Below are 19,532 nucleotides of genomic sequence, written 5' to 3'. Positions count from 1 at the left end.
GCCAGGTCAAGCCGATCTCGCCGGCCTGGCACACCACCAGGTCAGGCGACCTCACCGACCCGCCACACGCCAGGTCAGGCGACCCCGCCGGCCTGGCACGCCGTCAGGTCAGGCGACCTCACCGGCCCGCCACACCGCCAGGTCAGGCGACCCCGCCGGCCTGCCACACCGCCAGTTCAGCCGGCGCGGGACAACACCACAACAGCATCACATCGAACCACACCGAGTCAGACCCCGCGTGGTTCGATTGGCCTGACTTTCCGGTTGGTCCCACGGCCACCACATGACAGGCCCCTCACAGCCAGCTTTTCCAGCCGCAGATCCATACGGGGGCGCGGGCGGCGGCGCCGGCGGGGCGCCACTGAGCCTCAGCACCGAGCCGGAGCCGTACCGTAGTCCGCCAGCTTGACGTCGACCGGCGCCTGCTGGCGCTGGAACGGCGCCGGCAGCGACCACACCAGCACGTTCTCCGACTTGAGATCGCGGTAGATGATGTGCTGCTGGTGCAGGTACTCCAGCGCCTTGGCCACCTGCGGGCCGTGGGGGAGGGGGGCACGTCCCGGGAGTCACAGATCGGGAAGGCAGCGTCGTCGGAGGTACGGCGGCCAATGATCGAGCCCATTACAAGAGGCACGACCAGCCGCAAATGATTTTATCGCATTGCGAGCTTATGCACAACCCCACTAAATAGATACCGGATTAAACAACTCACTCACTCATCACTTTCTCACGCAGAGGTTAAGCAGCAAGTAAGAACTGTCCACAGTCGAAACTGATATTCCCCTGCAGACGACGATCAGAAGAGAGAACCCTGAGCCTAATCCGGCCACGTCCTGACCGGAAGCACCGACCTGCAGCAGGATCGTCTGCAGGGCGAGGGGAGGCAGCCGGGCGCCCGAGCGGCGGTACTGGGCCAGCGTGGCGTCCAGCGCGCCCAGCGGAGCCAGCTCCAGCACCAGAGACAGCGGGCTGGTGCACAAGCCCACCAGCGGCACTGCCCGACACACGGACGCTCAGTCAGACGTCGAACACAGTCACGCGGAGAGCCAACAACGCCTGCTGGGCCTTCGGTCCAGTGCATCACCTCCGGCCGCCGCCGTCCGCCCCGTCCGCCGGACGCCGCCAGCGTCGACTCACCGATGTAGGGGTGCCGCAGCGTGACCAGGATGTTGAGCTCCTGACGGGCGGTGCAGTAGGCCTTGCAGGCGTACTGCAGCGGGTCCCGCTCCCACTTGCTCTGCGCCGCCTGCGGTGAGGACAGGCGGCGGTGAGGCGACCCGAACCGGACAGCGCCGCCTACACACGACCGCCGTCTCGTGCACGGACCGCCGGCGAAGGCGAGGTCTGACCAGTTCAGAGCAGCGAGGCTTTCCCAGCGCCCGGGCCACCCGCCGGATCCGCATCACACTCGCCGCGCGCAGGCGGGTCACTCAGCGCGGTCCGGCGCCGCGCGCTCGCTCACCTTGTAGGCGGCCAGCGCCGAGGAGCGCGCGTCGTCACCAGGGTCGCTCGGCTGCAGCATCTTCATCGCCACGTCCATCATCCTGCCGGCAGTGCTGTGGTCAGACGCTGGCGCAGCGGCGGCCGAGTTTGGGCACGGCTGCAGGTCCCCAGCTCAGCGTGTCACGGCTCAGTGGGACCATCTCAACTGTTCACACGCTGAAGTAACCCCTCTAAATCTGAGAGTCCGGGAGACAGAGTGAAGACCTACGTGCTGCTAAGGAGCTTTTTCCAACCAGCATCTGAGTCCAAAAGTTTCAGTGGTCACTGGATCAGCCGGTCCAGTGCTTCTGTGACTATGAGATACTCCATAAAATACTTACGTTTGACATTTTTACATATTTTGTTTTAAAGATTTGGTCCGAACTTTTTCATTGAACGACGCTATAGAATCAGAGCCGACGCTAAGCAGCGCTTGCTGTGTCAGCCCTGACCTCACCATCCCATCGTGACCCGGTCGTTATGCTCAGCGTGGCCTGCCTTACCCAGCGACGTCACCTCAACTCTAACGCGGTCGCTGCCACCGGCAGCAGGCCACCCTAGTCGGAAACACATAGCGAGCGCTTACAACACGAGCCCACTCCAGCCACGGGCGGTCAAATCGAAAGATAGGCGTTCCAACGAGCCGAGCTATTGAACCCTTCATTCACACAAATAGCATCAGCATCGCCACTTCCGCTTGCATCGCGCACATGAGCGGCGGGCGGTCCGGCGCGGACGCAGGCGGGACGTGCCGGCTCGCGGGGAGGGCGGGGGGGGGGGGCTGACCTGCCGTCGTGGCGGCTGCGGCACGAGGCGCGGAACACGAAGCCGAACGCGCCGCGGCCCAGCATCGGGCCACGCTGGATGCTCTCCGGCCGCACCAGGCGCCGCTCGCCCACGTCCAGGAACACCTGCACGGGGGCACAGCGACGGGTCACTCGGCTACTTGGTCACTTGGTCACTTGGTCACTCAGCCACGCGCACATGTCAAGGGGGGGGGGAGCAGACGACGGGCGCTTGATTAGATGCAGGAACTCCTGGCAAGGGGGCAGGTGGCGGGCAGCCGTCGGCGCCTAAAAACATCTGGGCAGGGGCACAGCTACCGAGCACAGAAGATCAGGTCAAGAAACGGCACACTGAGGTACGGATCGCGGTCACTCGCCAGCTCCAGAAACAAACGACAGATGGACGGGCGGCGACCACGCCGACTGATCATCGTGCCAAAACAGAACGCTAACCGTACAGATGAACACTCGGCGCGAGTCGCACAGGCGCGACGGGGACGAGCAGGGGACCAGGAGCTGACGTCACACAGGGCACCAGCCGGCCGTCTCACAGCCGCGCAGGACACTGAAGGGGACAGCGGAGGACCGCGGCCAGCTGAGCGTGCCCCTCCCCGGCACCCACCGTGTCGGGCGCCACCTGGGCCAGCAGCAGCGGCCCGTGCGCCGGACACTGCACGTGCCGGCTGCTGTAGCTGACCAGGATGCACTCCTCCACCAGGAAGGCGTACACGGTGGGCGGCCGCGGCGGCGAGGGCGGCCGCGGCGGCGGCGGCGGCGGCGCCGGCTCCGGGCGGCCCTGGGCCGACGGATTGCGGCTGGAGGGCGCGCTGTCCGGCCCCACCCCGCTGTCGCCGTCCGAGTGCTCGGACGCGTCGCCACCGCCCCGCTGGCGCACCACCTCCGGCAGCCAGTCGTCCTGCGGCGGCCGACAGCTGTCACAGGAGCGACACTCGACCGGCCAACGGCAGACCGTGTCACGTGGCGCGACAGGGCACAGGCAGCGAACGGTGGACTGTGTCACGTGACGCGGCAGGGTGAAGGCGGCGAATGGCGGACTGTGTCACGTGACACAGCTGGGTACAAGCAGCCGTCTCCGGATCACAGCCAACAGCTGGTCATAACCAGCTCTCTTTCAGCATACTGTCCACATTTATCGACATGTTTTCCAACGTCACGGCCCTCATAAAAAGTCAGTGAAGCCGAGCCGCCGCCCCAGTACCTGGTCAGCGGGTAGAGTCGGCGAGGGGGGTGGGGAGGGCGGCGGCGGCGGCGGCGGAGAGGGCGGCGGCTCCATCCCGTCGGCGTCGTCAGCGGCGGCCGGTAGGCAGGCCGGGCACGGCAGCAGCCGCGTCACCAGCAGCCGACCCTCCGACGTGTGTACGAACCGCGTGCCTGCCGGGACACGCCAGTAACGTCATCGGTGACTGCTGGGATAGGCCAGTAACGCCGCCAGTGGCTGTCGGGACACGCCAATGACGTCACCATACCGGTGACGTCACCGGTGGCTGTCAGACGAACCACGGATGCCGCTCCACTCGGCGGCGCCGCGAGCGTCACACGGTTACCGCTCCCGCAGTTTTCCGACTGCACCGAGCCTAGACCGGCCCAGACCTCATGCCCAGCAGGCTTGGACAATAAAAACCGCGGCAAGGTATCAACACAGACAGGGCGCTGCACACACGAAAACAAACCGCTGTAGCGGTCAACGGGACTGGACATATCAACGAGAGCTGTTCGATCTTATTGTATAATATAAGGCCAAGGATATATTCAAACACCAACGCACAATAGGCGTGCGCATTGCCAGAATTGCTTTTTGCTTCAGATGGCGGCACCATAAGGTTTAAGTCTATACATCGGCGCCATGGTGGTACCAGCACGTGGTGCAGCTTCCCATAGACCATATGTTAAACCCACAGCAGTTTGTAGACATACTGCAGCGTACAGGGGGGGGGGGGGGGGGGGGGGGAGGCGGGACAGTTACCTAAACGAAAAGACACTGTAGCTCTCTATACCCTTTATTCATTGACCTGTCAGTAGGCCCATCCTCTTCACCAGACGGACGGCTGACCTCGAGAGATGGGTCGGTTGGAGCGGCCCCGAAACACACCCCGCTGACCATCCAGGTCATTTGATGGGGCAAATTAGCTACCCGTGTACACCTGGCCCACAAGAGCGGTGACACAGCAGTGACCAGCCGAGGAGAAGGAGCACGGCGTCGTGGCTACACACTGGCGCACCAGCTGCAGGGCGCCGAGAGCTGACGGCACTGACCGAGCGCGGGGTACCAGTCCTCCAGCAGGGTGTCGATGTGGTCGACGGCCATCGCCAGCAGCTTGGAGGCGCACTCCGGGTTGGGCTCCAGCACCACCGACTGAATGCCTGCCGACGGGCCCGTCGTCACCGACTCGCCACTGACCAGCGCGTGCAGGGCTGCTCTAGCGCGCACCACTTCCACTACCGGTCGGTTATGACGTCACTCTGACAGGCTTGGCTAGCCCACGGCTTCAACTCGCATAATATGGGTTTCATGACTATGATCAAACCGTGAACCTCCAGCAGCCCGAAGACCCAATGTACCACGCTTGAACAGAACATGGTGTCGGAAACCAAACCTGGCTCCCAGATATTGAATGAGAGGCCAGTTTGGTGCGAACTGGGATGATCAACGCCTGTATCGCCCCGCAGTGGAGCTATGTGTAACATTAGAATTCACAGCGAATATGAAGTTTAAAATCAGCATGCACTAACAGAGGCCGGTTTCGGAAACCAAAATAAGCAATCAGAGATTGTTTCTCAGTTCTTTTGCTCCGGCCTACGATGATGAAAGCCTGTTTCTGAGCACTTAACATGCTTAACGTTTCGCGAAGTTAATGCCAGATCCAGATTCCTTACGTCATTCGCCGCGCAGTTGCAACGAAAATGTGGTGGCGTTTCATATCGGCCCCAAGGAAATAGTATGTACTGAATGGCAACTCCTGCTGTGCAACATTTACTTCAGATGAGCAGAACGCCCAGTCTGAGCTTCTACAGCAGCACACTCCCGAAGGGAATCCCGCCACCTCTGAAGCATCGGAGAAGGGGAGTATAACACGCTCACTCTGCGGTGTCTCGTCCCCCCCCCCCCTCCCCCCTGAAGCTGCGTGCGGGCGGCCTACCGAAGGCGGCCGGGTCATCCGCCTGCGGTAGCGACCGTCGGATGACGATGGTCTCGTTGGGTAGCGTCACCTCCAACACGGCCGCGCTCGAAGTCAGCACCTCCTGCCACTGTCCCTCCTGACAGGCCAGCAGTCTGGGGACACGGAGCGAGCGGTGTCAGAGGTGACCTCGAGGTCAGCACTTCACAGGGACACAGGACGACGGTTCAGGCCAACTTCAGACCGGCCAGTTCCTCAGACCGTTCATACTCTAAGAGACGTGTGGGTGTCTCCTGCCTGACGGCTGGTTGCTGACAACGCAATAGTCGCCATAGGCTTGAACACGCTCCAAAGAGGCACACAGATGCCACAGCAACGCAATCAGAGCACATGAATGCAAAAATAGAAATATATAACAACGCTGTACCTCGGCGCACTGGTAACGCATGACAAACAGTGTATCGCCCCCTTGCTGAACGATCGGTGTAACATTCCCTGGCAGCAGCCGCGCGGCCGGCACAGCGCCGGGCGGCCGCCGGGCGGGTCGCGGCGCCGGTACCTCATCTTCCTGTAGTCGGGCGAGTAGCGCAGGTATCCGAGCAGCTCGCGGATGCGGATGAGCGTGGTGTTGGCGTACTGGAGCTCGATGCCCGTCTGCCAGCAGCGCCACTCGGCCGGCCCAGCCAGCACCGACGACAGCACGGCGTCCTGCTGCACCTGGCCGGCACGCACCGCTCGCCGTGAAGACCAGCCGCGACTGCCGGCCCGCACACGCCACACACCAGACCAGCCGCGGTGGCTGGTCCGCACACGCCACACACCAGACCAGCCGCGGCGGCCGGCCCGCACACGCCACACACCAGACCAACCGCGGCGGCCGGCCCGCACACGCCACACACCAGACCAGCCGCGACGGCCGGCCCGCACACGCCACACACCAGACCAGCCGCGGCGGCCGGCCCGCACACGCCACACACCAGACCAGGCGTGGCGGCCGACTCGCACACGCCACACACCAGACCAGGCGTGGCGGCCGACTCGCACACGCCACACACCAGACCAGGCGTGGCGGCCGACTCGCACACGCCACACACCAGACCAGCCGTGGCGGCCGGCCCGCACACGCCACACACCAGACCAGCCGCGGCGGCCGGCCCGCACACGCCACACACCAGACCAGCCGCGGCGGCCGGTCCGCACACGCCACACACCAGACCAGCCGTGGCGGCCGGTCCGCACACGCCACACACCAGACCAGCCGCGGCGGCCGGTCCGCACACGCCACACACCAGACCAGCTGCGGCGGCCGGTCCGCACACGCCACACACCAGCTCGCCCAGCGCTCTGGCCAGACAGACAACACGGCGACAGCACGCCAGGTGTGGAGAAGCTGCACCTTTGTATACCCGAGGATATGGAGCCCGCAAAAATGCAGTAGCAAAGGTTGAATGATGTACAGACTGAAGACGTGTCCTAGCGCAAATAATCTATGTAATTAGCTTTCCGCTTTATATGTTCCAAATCCAAAGGATGACTTCAATCAATTGGGATCTGATCTGACCAATTTTACATGAGACACCATGCCACGAATTTAAAACGAGGCGACGACAGCTCTTCGTCCTGTATGCCATTCAAGTGACATTAAGATCGCAGTTCATGTGCTGCACGAGCAGATACTGAGTGCGTCGACACTTACACCCACGCCTCCCCCCCCCCCCCCTTCCCAACCCTCCCCAACTCTTCACACTGTGAACCTAAAATACGATAATGTTACTTGATTCTGACGTCCCGCCGCCTTGAGACCAGTGTCAGCAGCGTGCGCCAGCCGGCGGCGCCGCCCCGCCCCGCCTCACTCTTACGGTACCCCTACCGTCCGCAGCTCACCTGTCGCGGCACCAGGAAGAAGGCCCGGATGACGTCCACGATGACGTCGTCGGCCAGCAGGCGGGTGAGCAGGCGCGACCAGAAGCCGCTCGGGAAGTAGGTCATGATGAGGAGGCGGCGGACGGCGGCTTGGGGCACCGCTCGCCGGCTCACCGTACACTGGCCATCGGACCCTGTGGGCGCCGGCGACGGCCGCTCAGTGCAGCCGCACTGCCAGTGTGCCCGGACACCGCAGACGCAAGCTGATAGCATGTCCGGACACCACAGATGCCCGCTGCTGGCGTGTCCGGACACCGCAGACGCCCGCTGCTGATGTGGCCGGACACCGCAAACGCCCGCTGCCGGCGTGTCCGGACACCGCAAACGCCCGCTGCTGGTGTGTCCGGACGCCGCAGATGCCCGCTGTCGGCGTGTCCGGACACCGCAAGCGCCTGTTGCTGGTGTGCCCGGATACCGCGGACGCACGCTGCTGGTGTGTCGGGACACCATAGACGCCCGCTGCTCGGGTGTTTACGTCCATGTGATGGGTTGCGAACCACTCACGCAGTGCGGACGTCAGAGCATCGAACCCATCCCACGTGTATCGCGGCTTGGCAAATTCGGTATCGACGTCGAGACAGCCAACCCAGCCTGTGGCAGCATTCAGCCGACTCGAAGTGCGCGCGTCGCGACCCCACAAAGCGGGCGTGGGTGCCGGACCCGAGAGCCCCGCGTCTGTCGACAGGTGCGGGGCCGGACGTCGGTGTGGATAGCAGTTCAGTGCGGTCGGACGGACCGGCGGTACCTGGCGCCGGCTGGCCGTCGTCCGCGGAGCCGGAGCCGGAGCCGGCGGGGACGGAGCCGCCGGAGCCGGAGCTGGAGCCGCCGGGGCCGCCGCCGGAGCCGCCGGACCCCGCCACCGGCGGCGCTGCGGCCGACTTCTTCCGCAGACCCCAGGCGCGGGACCGCACGGGGATCTGTGCAGTCGGAAGGGAAGCCACGTCATGCCGCTGGCGGCAGCAGGGGCACGGCTCCGCGCGGACAGCGGACGCGCGGTCAGCTGATGATACACTATCGGAACCCGACAATCGAGACAAGTGTACCGCTTCCACGATGCGGTATCCCCTCACTCACATAGGACACATAGTCACACCGGAGTCACAACACAATCAGAACCGGTGGGTGAATACAACAATACACTGATGCAAGGCCTACACGTGTCACGCAAATGGCATTTCACCCACAACAAACACGAGCAGAGCAGACGCCTAGCGCGTCCAGATCTATCGGCAGCATACTCCGTCGGGGCCAGAGGGTCGTGCCGGGAGTACGGCTGGCGTCGGCCGCCGCGTCGCTGGCGGCGTGACGGGTCGCGTTGTTAGCGGCGCGGCGTGCTCTACGGTGTTAGGCGGTCGGCCGTGCCCCGGCTGGCGGCCGCCGGCCGCGGGCCGACCTCTGACCTTTACCCTGACATCCATGCCGGGCACGCCGCCGCGCAGCATCTCCTCGGAGGGTAGCAGGCTGGGGATAAGCAGCGTGCGACCGTCCCACGTCACCGCCACCTCGAACTTGTCCAGCAGCGAGATCATGTACGACTTGGCGTCGGCCGGCGCGCACGTGGACGACTTGAACACCAGGGAGACGTCCTCCAACCGCATCACGCCTGCGGAAGTGCGGCAGGGTGCTGTAGGACGTCTCGGGCGGCGTCGGCGGCGACGGAGGCGCACGTGCGGGGATAGCCCGCGCGCACACGGCTCCATCAAACAGCCGCACCATGCGCCCGGCCAGAGCAGCTGCACGCGCCGGCACGCTGGCGCTCAGGCCCGACACGTCAACAGAGCATAGCTGTACTTCTCACAAACACAACACAAATGGCCTATTCGCCGGATTTCTCACCACAAGAATCGTAACGAAGTATGGCGGACGGCTCACGCACAAGGACACGGCGCGATCCATGCGCGCTTGTGATTCCGCAAACGACAGCGTGATACCCTCCCAACACACGCGTCATTCGTCCGTCGCCGGCACCGGGCGCCGGCGGGGCGCGCACCGTTTCTGGCGAACGGGTTGATCTCGCGGACTGTGACGACGTGGGCGAGCATGTCGCACAGCCACTGCGGGTCCAGGAAGTACAGGTCCTTCAGCGTCGCGTCGTCGTAGTGCAGCACCACACCTGCCACGGAGGGGCGGTCAGCGGGCGTGATCGGAGCCGAGGGGCTGGTATGCGTGACATCACCAGACCACGCCCACACCCACGGCCAGTCGAAAGGCATCAGGCTTGGTCACGAACGGCATTTTACGACCTATTTTATGGTGACTCGTTGCGTACCGGTATATACGGCATTTTACGACCTATTTTATGGTGGCTCGTTGCGTACCTGTATATTGTTTTCAGCTTCACCCGGCGGTCTGCCGCACCATATGACATGCTGTGTAAATCCAAATAGCGCATGTACCAAAGAGCAGCACACAGCAAGGCCGGGACGCGGAGTGACTAACGGACACTCAAAGCCCAGTATTGACACCGCTATTCTGATCACTAGGGTTCCACCTCTGGCCGACCCGGAGGGCGCAGCACGGCGGCCGTACCGTTCTCGTGCAGGAACGCCGTCGCCTGGTTCAGCTCGGCCGTGTCCCGGAAGCGCAGGTCGAACCGGCTGGCCATCTCGCGGATCACCAGGGCGCGGTACTGCTCGCCCCTCAGCACCGGGTCACGACCTGGGGTCGGCGACACGTCAGCCGCACGGACCGGTGACCCGGGCGCCGCAGTGCGACCGCGGTCAGCAGCCTCCCGTCCGTCCCGTCCACCGCCCGGTGACGACGGCGCAGCGTCCTCACCCGAGGTCAGCCTACAGCGCCTCAGGCGCACCTGCCACCGGGCTGAGGTCACGCCTCAGCCCGCGCCGGGGGTCGGCGGCCCTGCCGGCGCGGCGCGCGTCCTCACCCTGGAAGTGACGCTCGGTCGCCAGGTAGGAGATGACGTCCTCCAGGGCCAGGTAGGTGGCCGGGATGCGCTGGTCCAGCAGCCGCTCCTTGCTCCCTGGGCCAACACAAAACATCTCGCATTGGTGCACACCTTTAGCATGTGGCTCAGTTCGGCAACTACCTCACGCCTTAAGTATGTAGTTAAGCGCCTCAACTGGTGCACTCCCTGAGCATGTAGTTAAATTCGGCAACTAATTCTATAATCTCATACGTTGTGCACATGCGATTTGGTGCTCATATTACTGGCATCATGCCCGTTCACTCTCGTTTACATGCTTTAAATATGTTCTCGCCTTCAGGCACAACACCAAGGAGAGCGTGTCGAACGCGCTGCGAGCGTGGCAGCGTGGGAGCCAGAAGCCGTCTTCAGTTGGGAAGCCCCGAACACCGATCAACCACAATTCCGAACGCAGCCACAAAAGTCCACAAAACTAACGCAAACTCCCGCGTCGATAGACGACCTATTCCACTAACAACCAGGCCAACTGCAGTCAAGTCTGAATGACAACAACGATGTATGAATCTCAGCCACATGAATACACCGGTTATCAGCAGCGTCAGAGACGCGCAGCTCTCCCCGCGGACACCCTCGACGGTCACGCCGCGAGAGGCGCTGCATCCCCTGCGCACCGGGCGACTTCAGGCTGTAGACGGTGTCGTAGATGAGGTTGCAGAGCAGGCGGATGTTGTGGCGGGTCTTGCAGCTGACCTCGATGGTGTCCAGCACGCGCGGCAGGCCACACTTGTCGGCGTCCACCAGGCTGATGAACCTGCCGCAGCACCCACAGATGACCATCAGCACCGGACAACGGCAACGGAGCATGGGATCAGAGATGGCGCCACCCACAGCCGGCCATCAGCACCGGACAACGGCAACGGAGCATGGGATCAGAGATGGCGCCACCCACAGCCGGCCATCAGCACCGGACAACGGCAGCGGAGCATGGGATCAGAGATGGCGCCACCCACAGCCGGCCATCAGCACCGGACAACGGCAGCGGAGCATGAGATCAGAGATGGCGCCACCCACAGCCGGGCAACGAATGACGTCATGACAGGCAGCTTTTGAACAACTTAGCATCATAGATAAGACAGTAGCAATAGCCCTATTCCTCGGAGAGAAAAAAAAGAATGGAGAAATAGATTGGCTGATATTTCGGCACCATGCCTTTATAGAAACAACAGCAGAAGATGCCTTTCTATATTAATTTAAGCAATCTTCTGCTATTGTTTCGATAAAGACATGTCGCCGAAATATCAACCCATCTACCTCTCCATTCTCCTTGTTTTTCTCCGAGGAATAAGGCTATCACTACTGTCTTATCTATGTGAATAATGTTCCTCGCGAATCCACTGAACAACTTACAAATCAGCAACACCAAGCCGGTTCAGAGCTTGTGAAATGAAAACTGAATGAATGAGTCATTTGAACGCATTCGAATCAGCAACACTCGCGGAAAATGATGAGATCAGCTAACGCTAAGGTAACAGAACTAAAAAGCCCCAACAGCAGGGCCTCTCGTGGCGCAATGACTTTATAACCAGATGCCAACGAGCTGATCCATATAAGAGAAACCACGTTACCCAGCTTTGGGACATACCGCTGGACCGAGCACCAGCATTACAAAACACACGTCTTACGGCGTGCCTGAAGGCAGGACGACCGTGACGTCACAGCATGACCACAACGGGGGAGCGGGGGGGGGGGGGACACCACAGCCGGACGTGACGGCCGTCACGCACCGGTCGCGGATGAGCCGCTGCAGGTCTTCGCAGTAGTTGGCCGGGTACTTGTCCCGGATCAGGTCGTAGTGCGTGCCCACGATGATGACAGGCGAGTTGGGCGCGCGCGCCTGGCAAACGGACGGAGCGCACCGGTCAGGGATGGCCACAGCTGCCACGGGCGAAAACACGTAGCACAGAGCACACGAGCGCAGCACGACAACACATTCATCATTCTATTTTTCAAGCATCCCACCTATCGCTGAACGTGTGTCATTGCGGCTCTACGACGCACTCAGCTGCTGAGGCTTTATGGCGCCGCCTGCCTCTCACCCTGGCAGGAAGGGCGGGCACCGCAGGGAATCGAACCCCGTACCTCTGGTTTCCCAGACGCGCAGTGGTTAATGCAGACGCGTTGACCACTACACAACCGGCACCCCCTCTCGCTGAGCCGCGCGCTCCCCCAGACGAGCTCGTGCCGACTCCTAGCTCCGTCCACAAACTGATCACCATATGGATGAACGAAGCCCTCGGACACCGCAATGAAGCACCGCGGGTCGCAAAGGCCGCGGGGATGTGCTCGTGTGCCTCACGGTCCGGCGTGTCTCGGCCGGCACGCCGCTCCGGGCCGGACGGCCGCTGCGCCGGTGCGGTGGCCAACGCACCTGTATGTTGACGAGCCACTGCTGGATGTTGTTGACGCCCTTCTGACCATCGGGGATGCGCCATACCACCAGGTACAGGCTGCGCCGCGACAGGAAGTACTGGTGCGTGGCGTAGTACTCCCGCTGGCCGCCAAAGTCCCACGTCCTGCCGACACGGGCGCACACTCTGAGCCCCGGCCGACTGGCTGGCGCAGATGGCGGCGAGTGTGGTGCAGGCGCTCACCGTAAGTGGACGCCATGATAGGACGCCGGAATGAATGACGCCTCGGAATTTCGCCACGGAATGGCGACGGTGGGCCTTCGGAGGTGGCGAATAGTGCTGTCGCGTAGTCAGAGCGTCACGCTACCCGCTGGCTTTCCTTCGTGACGATGTGAGACTGACATCCGCCCTGCCTCACGTACGGAATCCTCAGTACTGATCCGAGCCACAGCAAGCAGTCTCCGACGCAAGCAGTCAAACCAAGAGTCACAGGAAATGAGGCTCGAAACAACGCCCGGTTTCAGAGACTGGCACTAAGATGGAGCGCAGACACATCGTCCCACCCTAACCGCAACAGGACAGATCGGCCAAAGCCCGTCATCAGACGAGCGTGACCAAGTCGGCAGCGAGCGTGACCCTAACCTGGCGAGCCACCTCCATCTCCATGTACGCCGTGGAGCACCATCTCCATCGCCATGCACGCCATGGAGCGTGCCCAAGTCGGGCGCCGTGCGAGGTCTCACCGGAACGTGACGGGTCCGTGCGAGCTGTGGCCGCGCACCCTCTTCTCGTACACCCAGTCCCCGATGTCGACACCCACTGTGCTCAGCGTCGTGCCCGTGGCCGTCTTCAGGTTCATGTTCTTGTTGCCCATGCGCTTCGCCCAGTGCTGAAGCGAAGCCAAGGTGGTGTCATTAGATGCGACGGAGAAGAAGCAGAAATGGCAACATTGTCAATGATGCATTTTAACCCACCCACAGTCCGGCAAAAGTAGCTCGCCTGCACATACATCAGAGAGTAATACTGAAACACCCAACGTCCTGAAGCGTTTCGTTCCTTCATAGCGTAGCCTGCGCTCCCGCATGTTGCAGGTATGCAAACATCCTGCACACTATACTGACACGCATGGAACATCCACATCGATTATTTCAACAGGTACGCCATGGAGCCAAAAAATAAGAACAAGCCTTAAAAGGCAAGAGTGCAAACCAAACGATAAGAGACATAAAGCACTCAGCCACAGCATGGGCCCTCAATACAGGACGCCATCAGACAACACCCAGGGGGCGCACCTCGGGCGGCCGCTTCTTGTAGGACCCGGTGCCCTCGGCCCGCAGCTGCTCCAGCAGTGACGTCTTGCCGATGCCCTGCACGCCGACGATCATCAGCTTCATCCGGGCGTAGAGCCGGGCGTCCTCCAGAACCGACTGCAACGGCAGCCAGAGCGGTGCAGTGGTCTGAGGCGTCGTCTCATGATCCCGAAGTTAACGCTTGTTCGGCGCAGAACGCTCCAAACGACGTTTTTCAGCCCTCCACCAACAATTGAGCGGGGTGGAATACTAGTCGTTGGGGGCATTTTCGGTACTGAGCGGGGTTTCTCATCTCATCACCGTAATTGGGTACACTACCAACAGTCGTTTATGTCTATCGACGCGTCAAGCTGTTGATGAAGCTCGCGTCGTCGCCCCTTAACATGTCACCGCCGGCGCGCTGACCTTCAGGTAGCCGACGACGTCCATGGTCTTGTACTTGTTGGAGTCGATCATGGTCTTGAGCGGCTCCTGGAGCGAGCAGCCGCGCGTGTTCAGGTTCCACAGCCGGTTCAGCAGGCCCATCTGCGGTGGCAGCTCGCAGATCCCTGCCGCAGAGGCGAGGCTGGGTCAGGCCGGCCGCCGTACGGCTCCTTCTACGGCGCGGCACCGCGCGCTCCAGCCGGCCGGCGCCGGCCTCTGGGCCAGCGGTCCCAACAGGCACCCGGCGTCACGTCATCTCCAGACCGTCAGCCTGCTGACAGTACTGCCATCGAGCCCGAGCGTGCTGCGCTACCAGCCTGGCGCGGATCTGGCATGTCGTGCTCACCGGACCAGAATGCTGGCGTAGTATGAGAGGGAGCCGCGAGGCGCTCACAGCTTAACTGCATGTCGTATAGGCACTCACTGTTTCAGCGCACGACCTGATCAAACGGTCTAATGGCGTACTCATACATTTGTACCCACTGGACGCGCAAGACATGTTGACTTCAGAACGTTTTCAGTACAACATGTGACACAAATTTCTCAGAGATACAACCGGTGTATTTGTAGTATTTTACCCATTAATATTCTGGTCGATCAGCAATTGTAGTAATTGTTACCAAGCGATTTCAGGACGATCTTCGGTAACGGCAGTTTGTTTGAGCAGACAGGTCCCGATAAAAGGCCCGCCCCGCTCGACACGGAAAGACCCTGTTTATTTGAGCCTCTGATACGCAGGCCCGGAGACCGGCCCCGCCGAGGTGCCCAGCCTCTGACCGGCGCGTGTCGCGGCGTCGGCGCGCCACGACTCGCCTCCGACGGCGCCCACCGCCAGGCGGAGCGGGCGTAGAGCCGGGGAGTGATGCTCACCCTCGTTGCCGCTGATGTTGAGCACGGACAAGTTGGTGAGCTCGTGGATGTTCGCCGGCACGCTGTGCAGCTGGTTTTTGCTCAGGTCCAGCATCGACAGGTTGGGGAACATGAGGCGGGTGCGCTCGTGGTGCGCCGACGTCTGCCGGCCCGGCCGACACGCGCCCGGTCACACGCGGTCATCGGGCAGTCATCAGCGGTCATCAGCGGTCATCGGCGGTCATCAGGCGGTCATCAGCGGTCATCGGGCGGTCATCAGCGGTCACACGCGGTCATCAGCGGTCATCGGGCGGTCATCAGCGGTCATCAGTGGTCATCAGGCGGTCATCAGGCGGTCATCAGCGGTCATCGGGCGGTCATCAGCGGTCATCAGCGGTCATCAGGCTGTCATCAGCGGTCATCAGCGGTCATCAGCGTCAGCCAGCCTGGCCCGTAGTCCTCCGCCCCGACAGACACGCGGCGGTGACGGCCCCGGGTGGTTAATTGATCAAAACACGGCCTGACAGCGGTACAGTGACGCACAGCTAGGCCGCTATTACGGAGCGCCACAGCAATAGCCGTCCAAGTGACGGCAGGTCTTCCAAGGGCGGCCGTATCTTTTAAAAACATTGCAAGTTGTGATTTATTACTGCACGTCCCGAATAACCGAAAGGAATGTGAATAATAGCAAGGTCGCGATGGCTGTTATCGCAAGCACACAACGTAAAACAAGGTCAGCCAGCACACACAATTGCCGTCGTAAATCAGACCACAGAGCGGCCACAGCACTGCGTTGCTTCCGCTCACCGCGGGCGAGGCGCCGTCCATCTCGTGCCGCGGCTGGTTCAGCTGCACCTCAGTCAGCTGATTGTCGGCCAGCACGAGCGTGCGCAGCGCCTCGAAGCGCCGGTGGCGCCGGTGCACGCAGGTGTGTACGGCCGAGCCGGCCGCGTCGGCGCCTGCGCGCATCGGCACACGGGGTTACAGGGGACAGAGGGTGGAGATAGACTGGCGGGAGCGCCGCTGATTGGACGCGGCGCCTCTCGAGGGCGGCGACGTCGCTTTGAGGCGGCTTAAAGTACAGTCACAATCCAAGCCACCCCTGCTGATAAATGAGAAGACGCATGGCGGTCGTCGTGTGCAACAAATGTATCCAGCTGCATTCTCAACAAAATGTTGCTTCACATTCAGAACATTTTTCTAGATGTTATCGATTTACTCCGAAGCGTTTCTTTGGGCGACTTTGGATTTAAATAATTTTCAAGACAAGGGTTGTCACGCGTACCTCGAACCCAACATCCAAGCAGTGCCGCCCCGCTGAGCGGATTGTCTCAGTCCAGCCCTTCCCCAGACAGCACTCCGGAGGTGTTACACGCCACACAACACCACAGCACGACCGCCCCGGAGGTGAGGCGACCCCGGTGGCCCGCCGCCAGGCTGCCCTCGTCATGACAGTCGGGTCGCATCACGCGCCGCTCCGGGACCTGCACCCGGCCGGATACCGAGCCTGGCATCTTTCTCGTAGACGACTGGGGCGCTTTCACACCAAACCGGCCACAGACTGGGGGTTTCAACAGACACGACCGCGGCGCAGCCGACCGTCCGTACCGCACACGCTGACGATGCACTTGTTGGTGTCGCCGGCGGCGTAGCAGCGGCGCTGGCGGCCGGTGGCCGGCTCGGCGCCGTGCCAGAAGGCGGCCGGCTCGGGCCACGCGCCCACCTGGTTGTGGGAGGCGTCCAGCTGCTTCAGGGTCGCCGGGAAGTCGCTGACCGACCCGAGGTCAGTCAGGCTGAATCGGGGGAGTGTCGTGTCAACGCCGGTGCGGCCTCGGTCGGCCACGCAGCGGGACGAGAATGGAGAACGGAGCGGCCCTAAATAGGCGTCAGCATGGTGGTGGGAAGACGCCGAAGTCGTCTGTCCTGCCTCCCCAGATTCGATCTCGACGGGCAGTAAGCGGTTGAGACGAGTTTCCAGAAAACTACACCACGCTTTTGCTGATGTGCTTCTCGGTAAACAAATATACATAGCTCATCACCACATCAATCAAAATAAGTCCTTTAACGTTTTCTTAATGTAAAAATCCATAATACATCACACCGCCACCACCCTGACCTTCGACCAACTCTTACAACCACCCAAACACCCTGACCCGGTGGTGGTTAGTAGGGGGCGGGGCGCACAGCCTTGCGCCTCCGACCACAGGTCGCCCCCGGCCGGCGGCGGGCTGGACACCGGCGGACTGACCAGTTGTAGGCCAGGTTGAGGCGGGTCAGGCTGACGGCCAGGCAGGCCAGGCCGACTGGCAGCTGGCTGAAGCGGTTGTGTGACAGGATGAGCGAGTGCAGGCGGGAGCTGGACTGGTCCTGCGCCGTCAGCTGGGCCGACGGGCCGGCGTCGGTCACCTCCAGCCGACCCCGCCAGGCCGTGTGGTGGTGCACATCCCGCTGCCTGTCGCAGGCACGGGGACAAACAGTCGGTCACTGGTGTTCAGCCATCACCCCCCGGCGAGCGTCACCCTTGTCATAAGCAGCACTGCCATCATGGAAAGAAACCTAACGCCACTGATGAGGCTCAGCAGCTGGTAACATCGACTGGTAACACGCTATTGGTCACGGGCATGCGTCGGCCACGGGCGTGAGTCAGTCATGGACGTGCATCAGCCAGGGGCGTACATCAGCCAGGGACGTGCGTCAGCCATGGATGCGCGTCAGCCATGGATACGCGTCAGGCACGGACGTGTATCAGCCACGGGCGTGCGTCAGTCACGGACGAGCGTCTGTCACGGACGTGCGTCAGTCACGGGCCGCCAGTCGGCGCCAGCTACCGCGCTCGCCGGCCCTGTCGACCGTCACAGGCCGCCTGAGCGAGCCCGGCTCCTGGCTGCGCTGGGTCGCGTGGAGCCAGACGTGATCTCAACTGCCCCCTACCCAAGCGTGACGCCGAGTGTGACCTGGCTGAGGTGGATGGTTTGGTTTGAGTGTGACTTGGCTGCGGTGTGGGGTCTGGCTTGGTGAAGGTCCGTTTGAGAGACACCAAGCTGGGTGACCCGTCAGCCAGTCGCAGTCGGCAGCCTCCTCGTACCTGAGCGTGGCGCTGAGCGTGACCTGGCTGCGGTGGAGGGCGCCCGACGGCTCGGCGGCCGGCGGCGCGCTCAGCACCGTCAGGCCCAGCCCGTCCCGGCGCCGGGACTGGGAGCGGTGCCGCTGGCCGGCGGAGGTCGGCTGCGAGGCGACAGGGCGCACGCGTCAGCCGGCCCACGACCGGGCTCACACTCCACTACGCCCGGGTCAGACAGCACACCACCTCAAGGGCGGCGGACGGCTGGTCAAGTACGGTCGGACCTAACACTTCTTACACTCATTTATGGTGGATCGTTAATGCTGATGCCCCACAAGACAGACAAGACAGCAGCAGCAGCAGCAATACAGTCGACCACTTTAGCCCACAGACGCGAGTCTCACGAGATTACCTCCTATGTAACCCAACGGAGATGTCTGTTTTTGGCATTATAAGGTCTTAAGCTCCAAAACGATGCCGGTTGACAAGACATTCTCAAAAAGGACATTAGGTTTTTCCTCTTATTCCCAATATTCCTGAAGGCACATTTTCTAGAAAGTGAAACCAAGGGTACGAAACGCCCAATTTACACATGAACTGAAACAGTAACAACTAGAAAATAAAAGCCAAGCTATTTGTCTTTCCCTACCACGTCTTTTAAATACGAATGAATACACCCAGCTATTTGTATCGCATTCAACGGCAAGTGCCCATAGCCCAGTATGAACTTTTTCGACGACCTTCCAGCGAACCCCCCCGACAGAACACTTCCGTCCCTTTGAGCAGTAGGGCGGCGGCAGCGGTAACAGTCGGACGCGTCCCACCGCCGTCCGACCGCCGCCCCCTCTCACCAGGGAGTGCCGTAGTCGGGTGCGGTCCTCGCTGGCCGAGCGGGTCTTGCGGGCTGACTTCAGAGATGACACCCTGCCGTGAGAGGGGGTGGCTCAAACCACACTGGAGGAGTCACGGCGTCCGAAGAGCGTTCAGTAGTCACACGGGACCGACTGGAGCATTCTCAAGTCCCACGGTACCAACTGGAACAGTCACAAGTCCCACGGGACCAACTGGAGCAGTCACAAGTCGCACGAGACCAGCTGGAGCATCCTTAAGTCCCACGGGACCGACTGCAATCACAAGTCACGTGGAACCAACTGGAGCAGTCACAAGCGACACGGGGCCATCTAGACCAGCCACAGGTCCCACGGGACCAACTGTAGTCACAAGTCCCACGGGACCAACTGGAGCAGTCACAAGTCACACGGGACAACTG

At 61.9% G+C, this 19,532-nt stretch overlaps 1 protein-coding gene across 1 annotated transcript in view; it reads right to left on the bottom strand.

The window, feature by feature from the left end:
• Positions 1–19,532, bottom strand: part of Lrrk (Leucine-rich repeat kinase) — a 30,624-nt gene that overhangs the window by 8,004 nt on the left and 3,088 nt on the right. Inside the window, exons 2-29 of the mRNA XM_037219583.1 lie at positions 19,114–19,186; positions 18,287–18,426; positions 17,450–17,653; positions 16,810–16,994; positions 16,009–16,160; positions 15,223–15,364; positions 14,335–14,477; positions 13,912–14,046; positions 13,363–13,508; positions 12,640–12,784; positions 11,996–12,105; positions 10,883–11,022; positions 10,212–10,307; positions 9,857–9,985; positions 9,318–9,440; positions 8,734–8,930; positions 8,073–8,097; positions 7,289–7,461; positions 5,964–6,121; positions 5,426–5,559; positions 4,542–4,649; positions 3,487–3,659; positions 2,890–3,018; positions 2,269–2,393; positions 1,463–1,544; positions 1,138–1,246; positions 852–994; positions 392–530 (exon numbers count right to left, since the gene is read on the bottom strand). Coding sequence (XP_037075478.1) covers positions 392–530; positions 852–994; positions 1,138–1,246; positions 1,463–1,544; positions 2,269–2,393; positions 2,890–3,018; positions 3,487–3,659; positions 4,542–4,649; positions 5,426–5,559; positions 5,964–6,121; positions 7,289–7,461; positions 8,073–8,097; positions 8,734–8,930; positions 9,318–9,440; positions 9,857–9,985; positions 10,212–10,307; positions 10,883–11,022; positions 11,996–12,105; positions 12,640–12,784; positions 13,363–13,508; positions 13,912–14,046; positions 14,335–14,477; positions 15,223–15,364; positions 16,009–16,160; positions 16,810–16,994; positions 17,450–17,653; positions 18,287–18,426; positions 19,114–19,186 — 3,758 coding nt within the window. The remainder of the gene's footprint in view (positions 1–391; positions 531–851; positions 995–1,137; positions 1,247–1,462; positions 1,545–2,268; positions 2,394–2,889; positions 3,019–3,486; positions 3,660–4,541; positions 4,650–5,425; positions 5,560–5,963; positions 6,122–7,288; positions 7,462–8,072; positions 8,098–8,733; positions 8,931–9,317; positions 9,441–9,856; positions 9,986–10,211; positions 10,308–10,882; positions 11,023–11,995; positions 12,106–12,639; positions 12,785–13,362; positions 13,509–13,911; positions 14,047–14,334; positions 14,478–15,222; positions 15,365–16,008; positions 16,161–16,809; positions 16,995–17,449; positions 17,654–18,286; positions 18,427–19,113; positions 19,187–19,532) is intronic.

Source organism: Pollicipes pollicipes, unplaced genomic scaffold, assembly GCF_011947565.3.
Source record: "Pollicipes pollicipes isolate AB1234 unplaced genomic scaffold, Ppol_2.1 Scaffold_4295;HRSCAF=5057_pilon_pilon_pilon, whole genome shotgun sequence".
Classification (NCBI taxonomy): Eukaryota; Metazoa; Arthropoda; class Thecostraca; order Pollicipedomorpha; family Pollicipedidae; genus Pollicipes; species Pollicipes pollicipes.
Note: the sequence above shows the minus strand (reverse complement) of the source record. Positions and strands in the feature narration are given on the sequence as shown.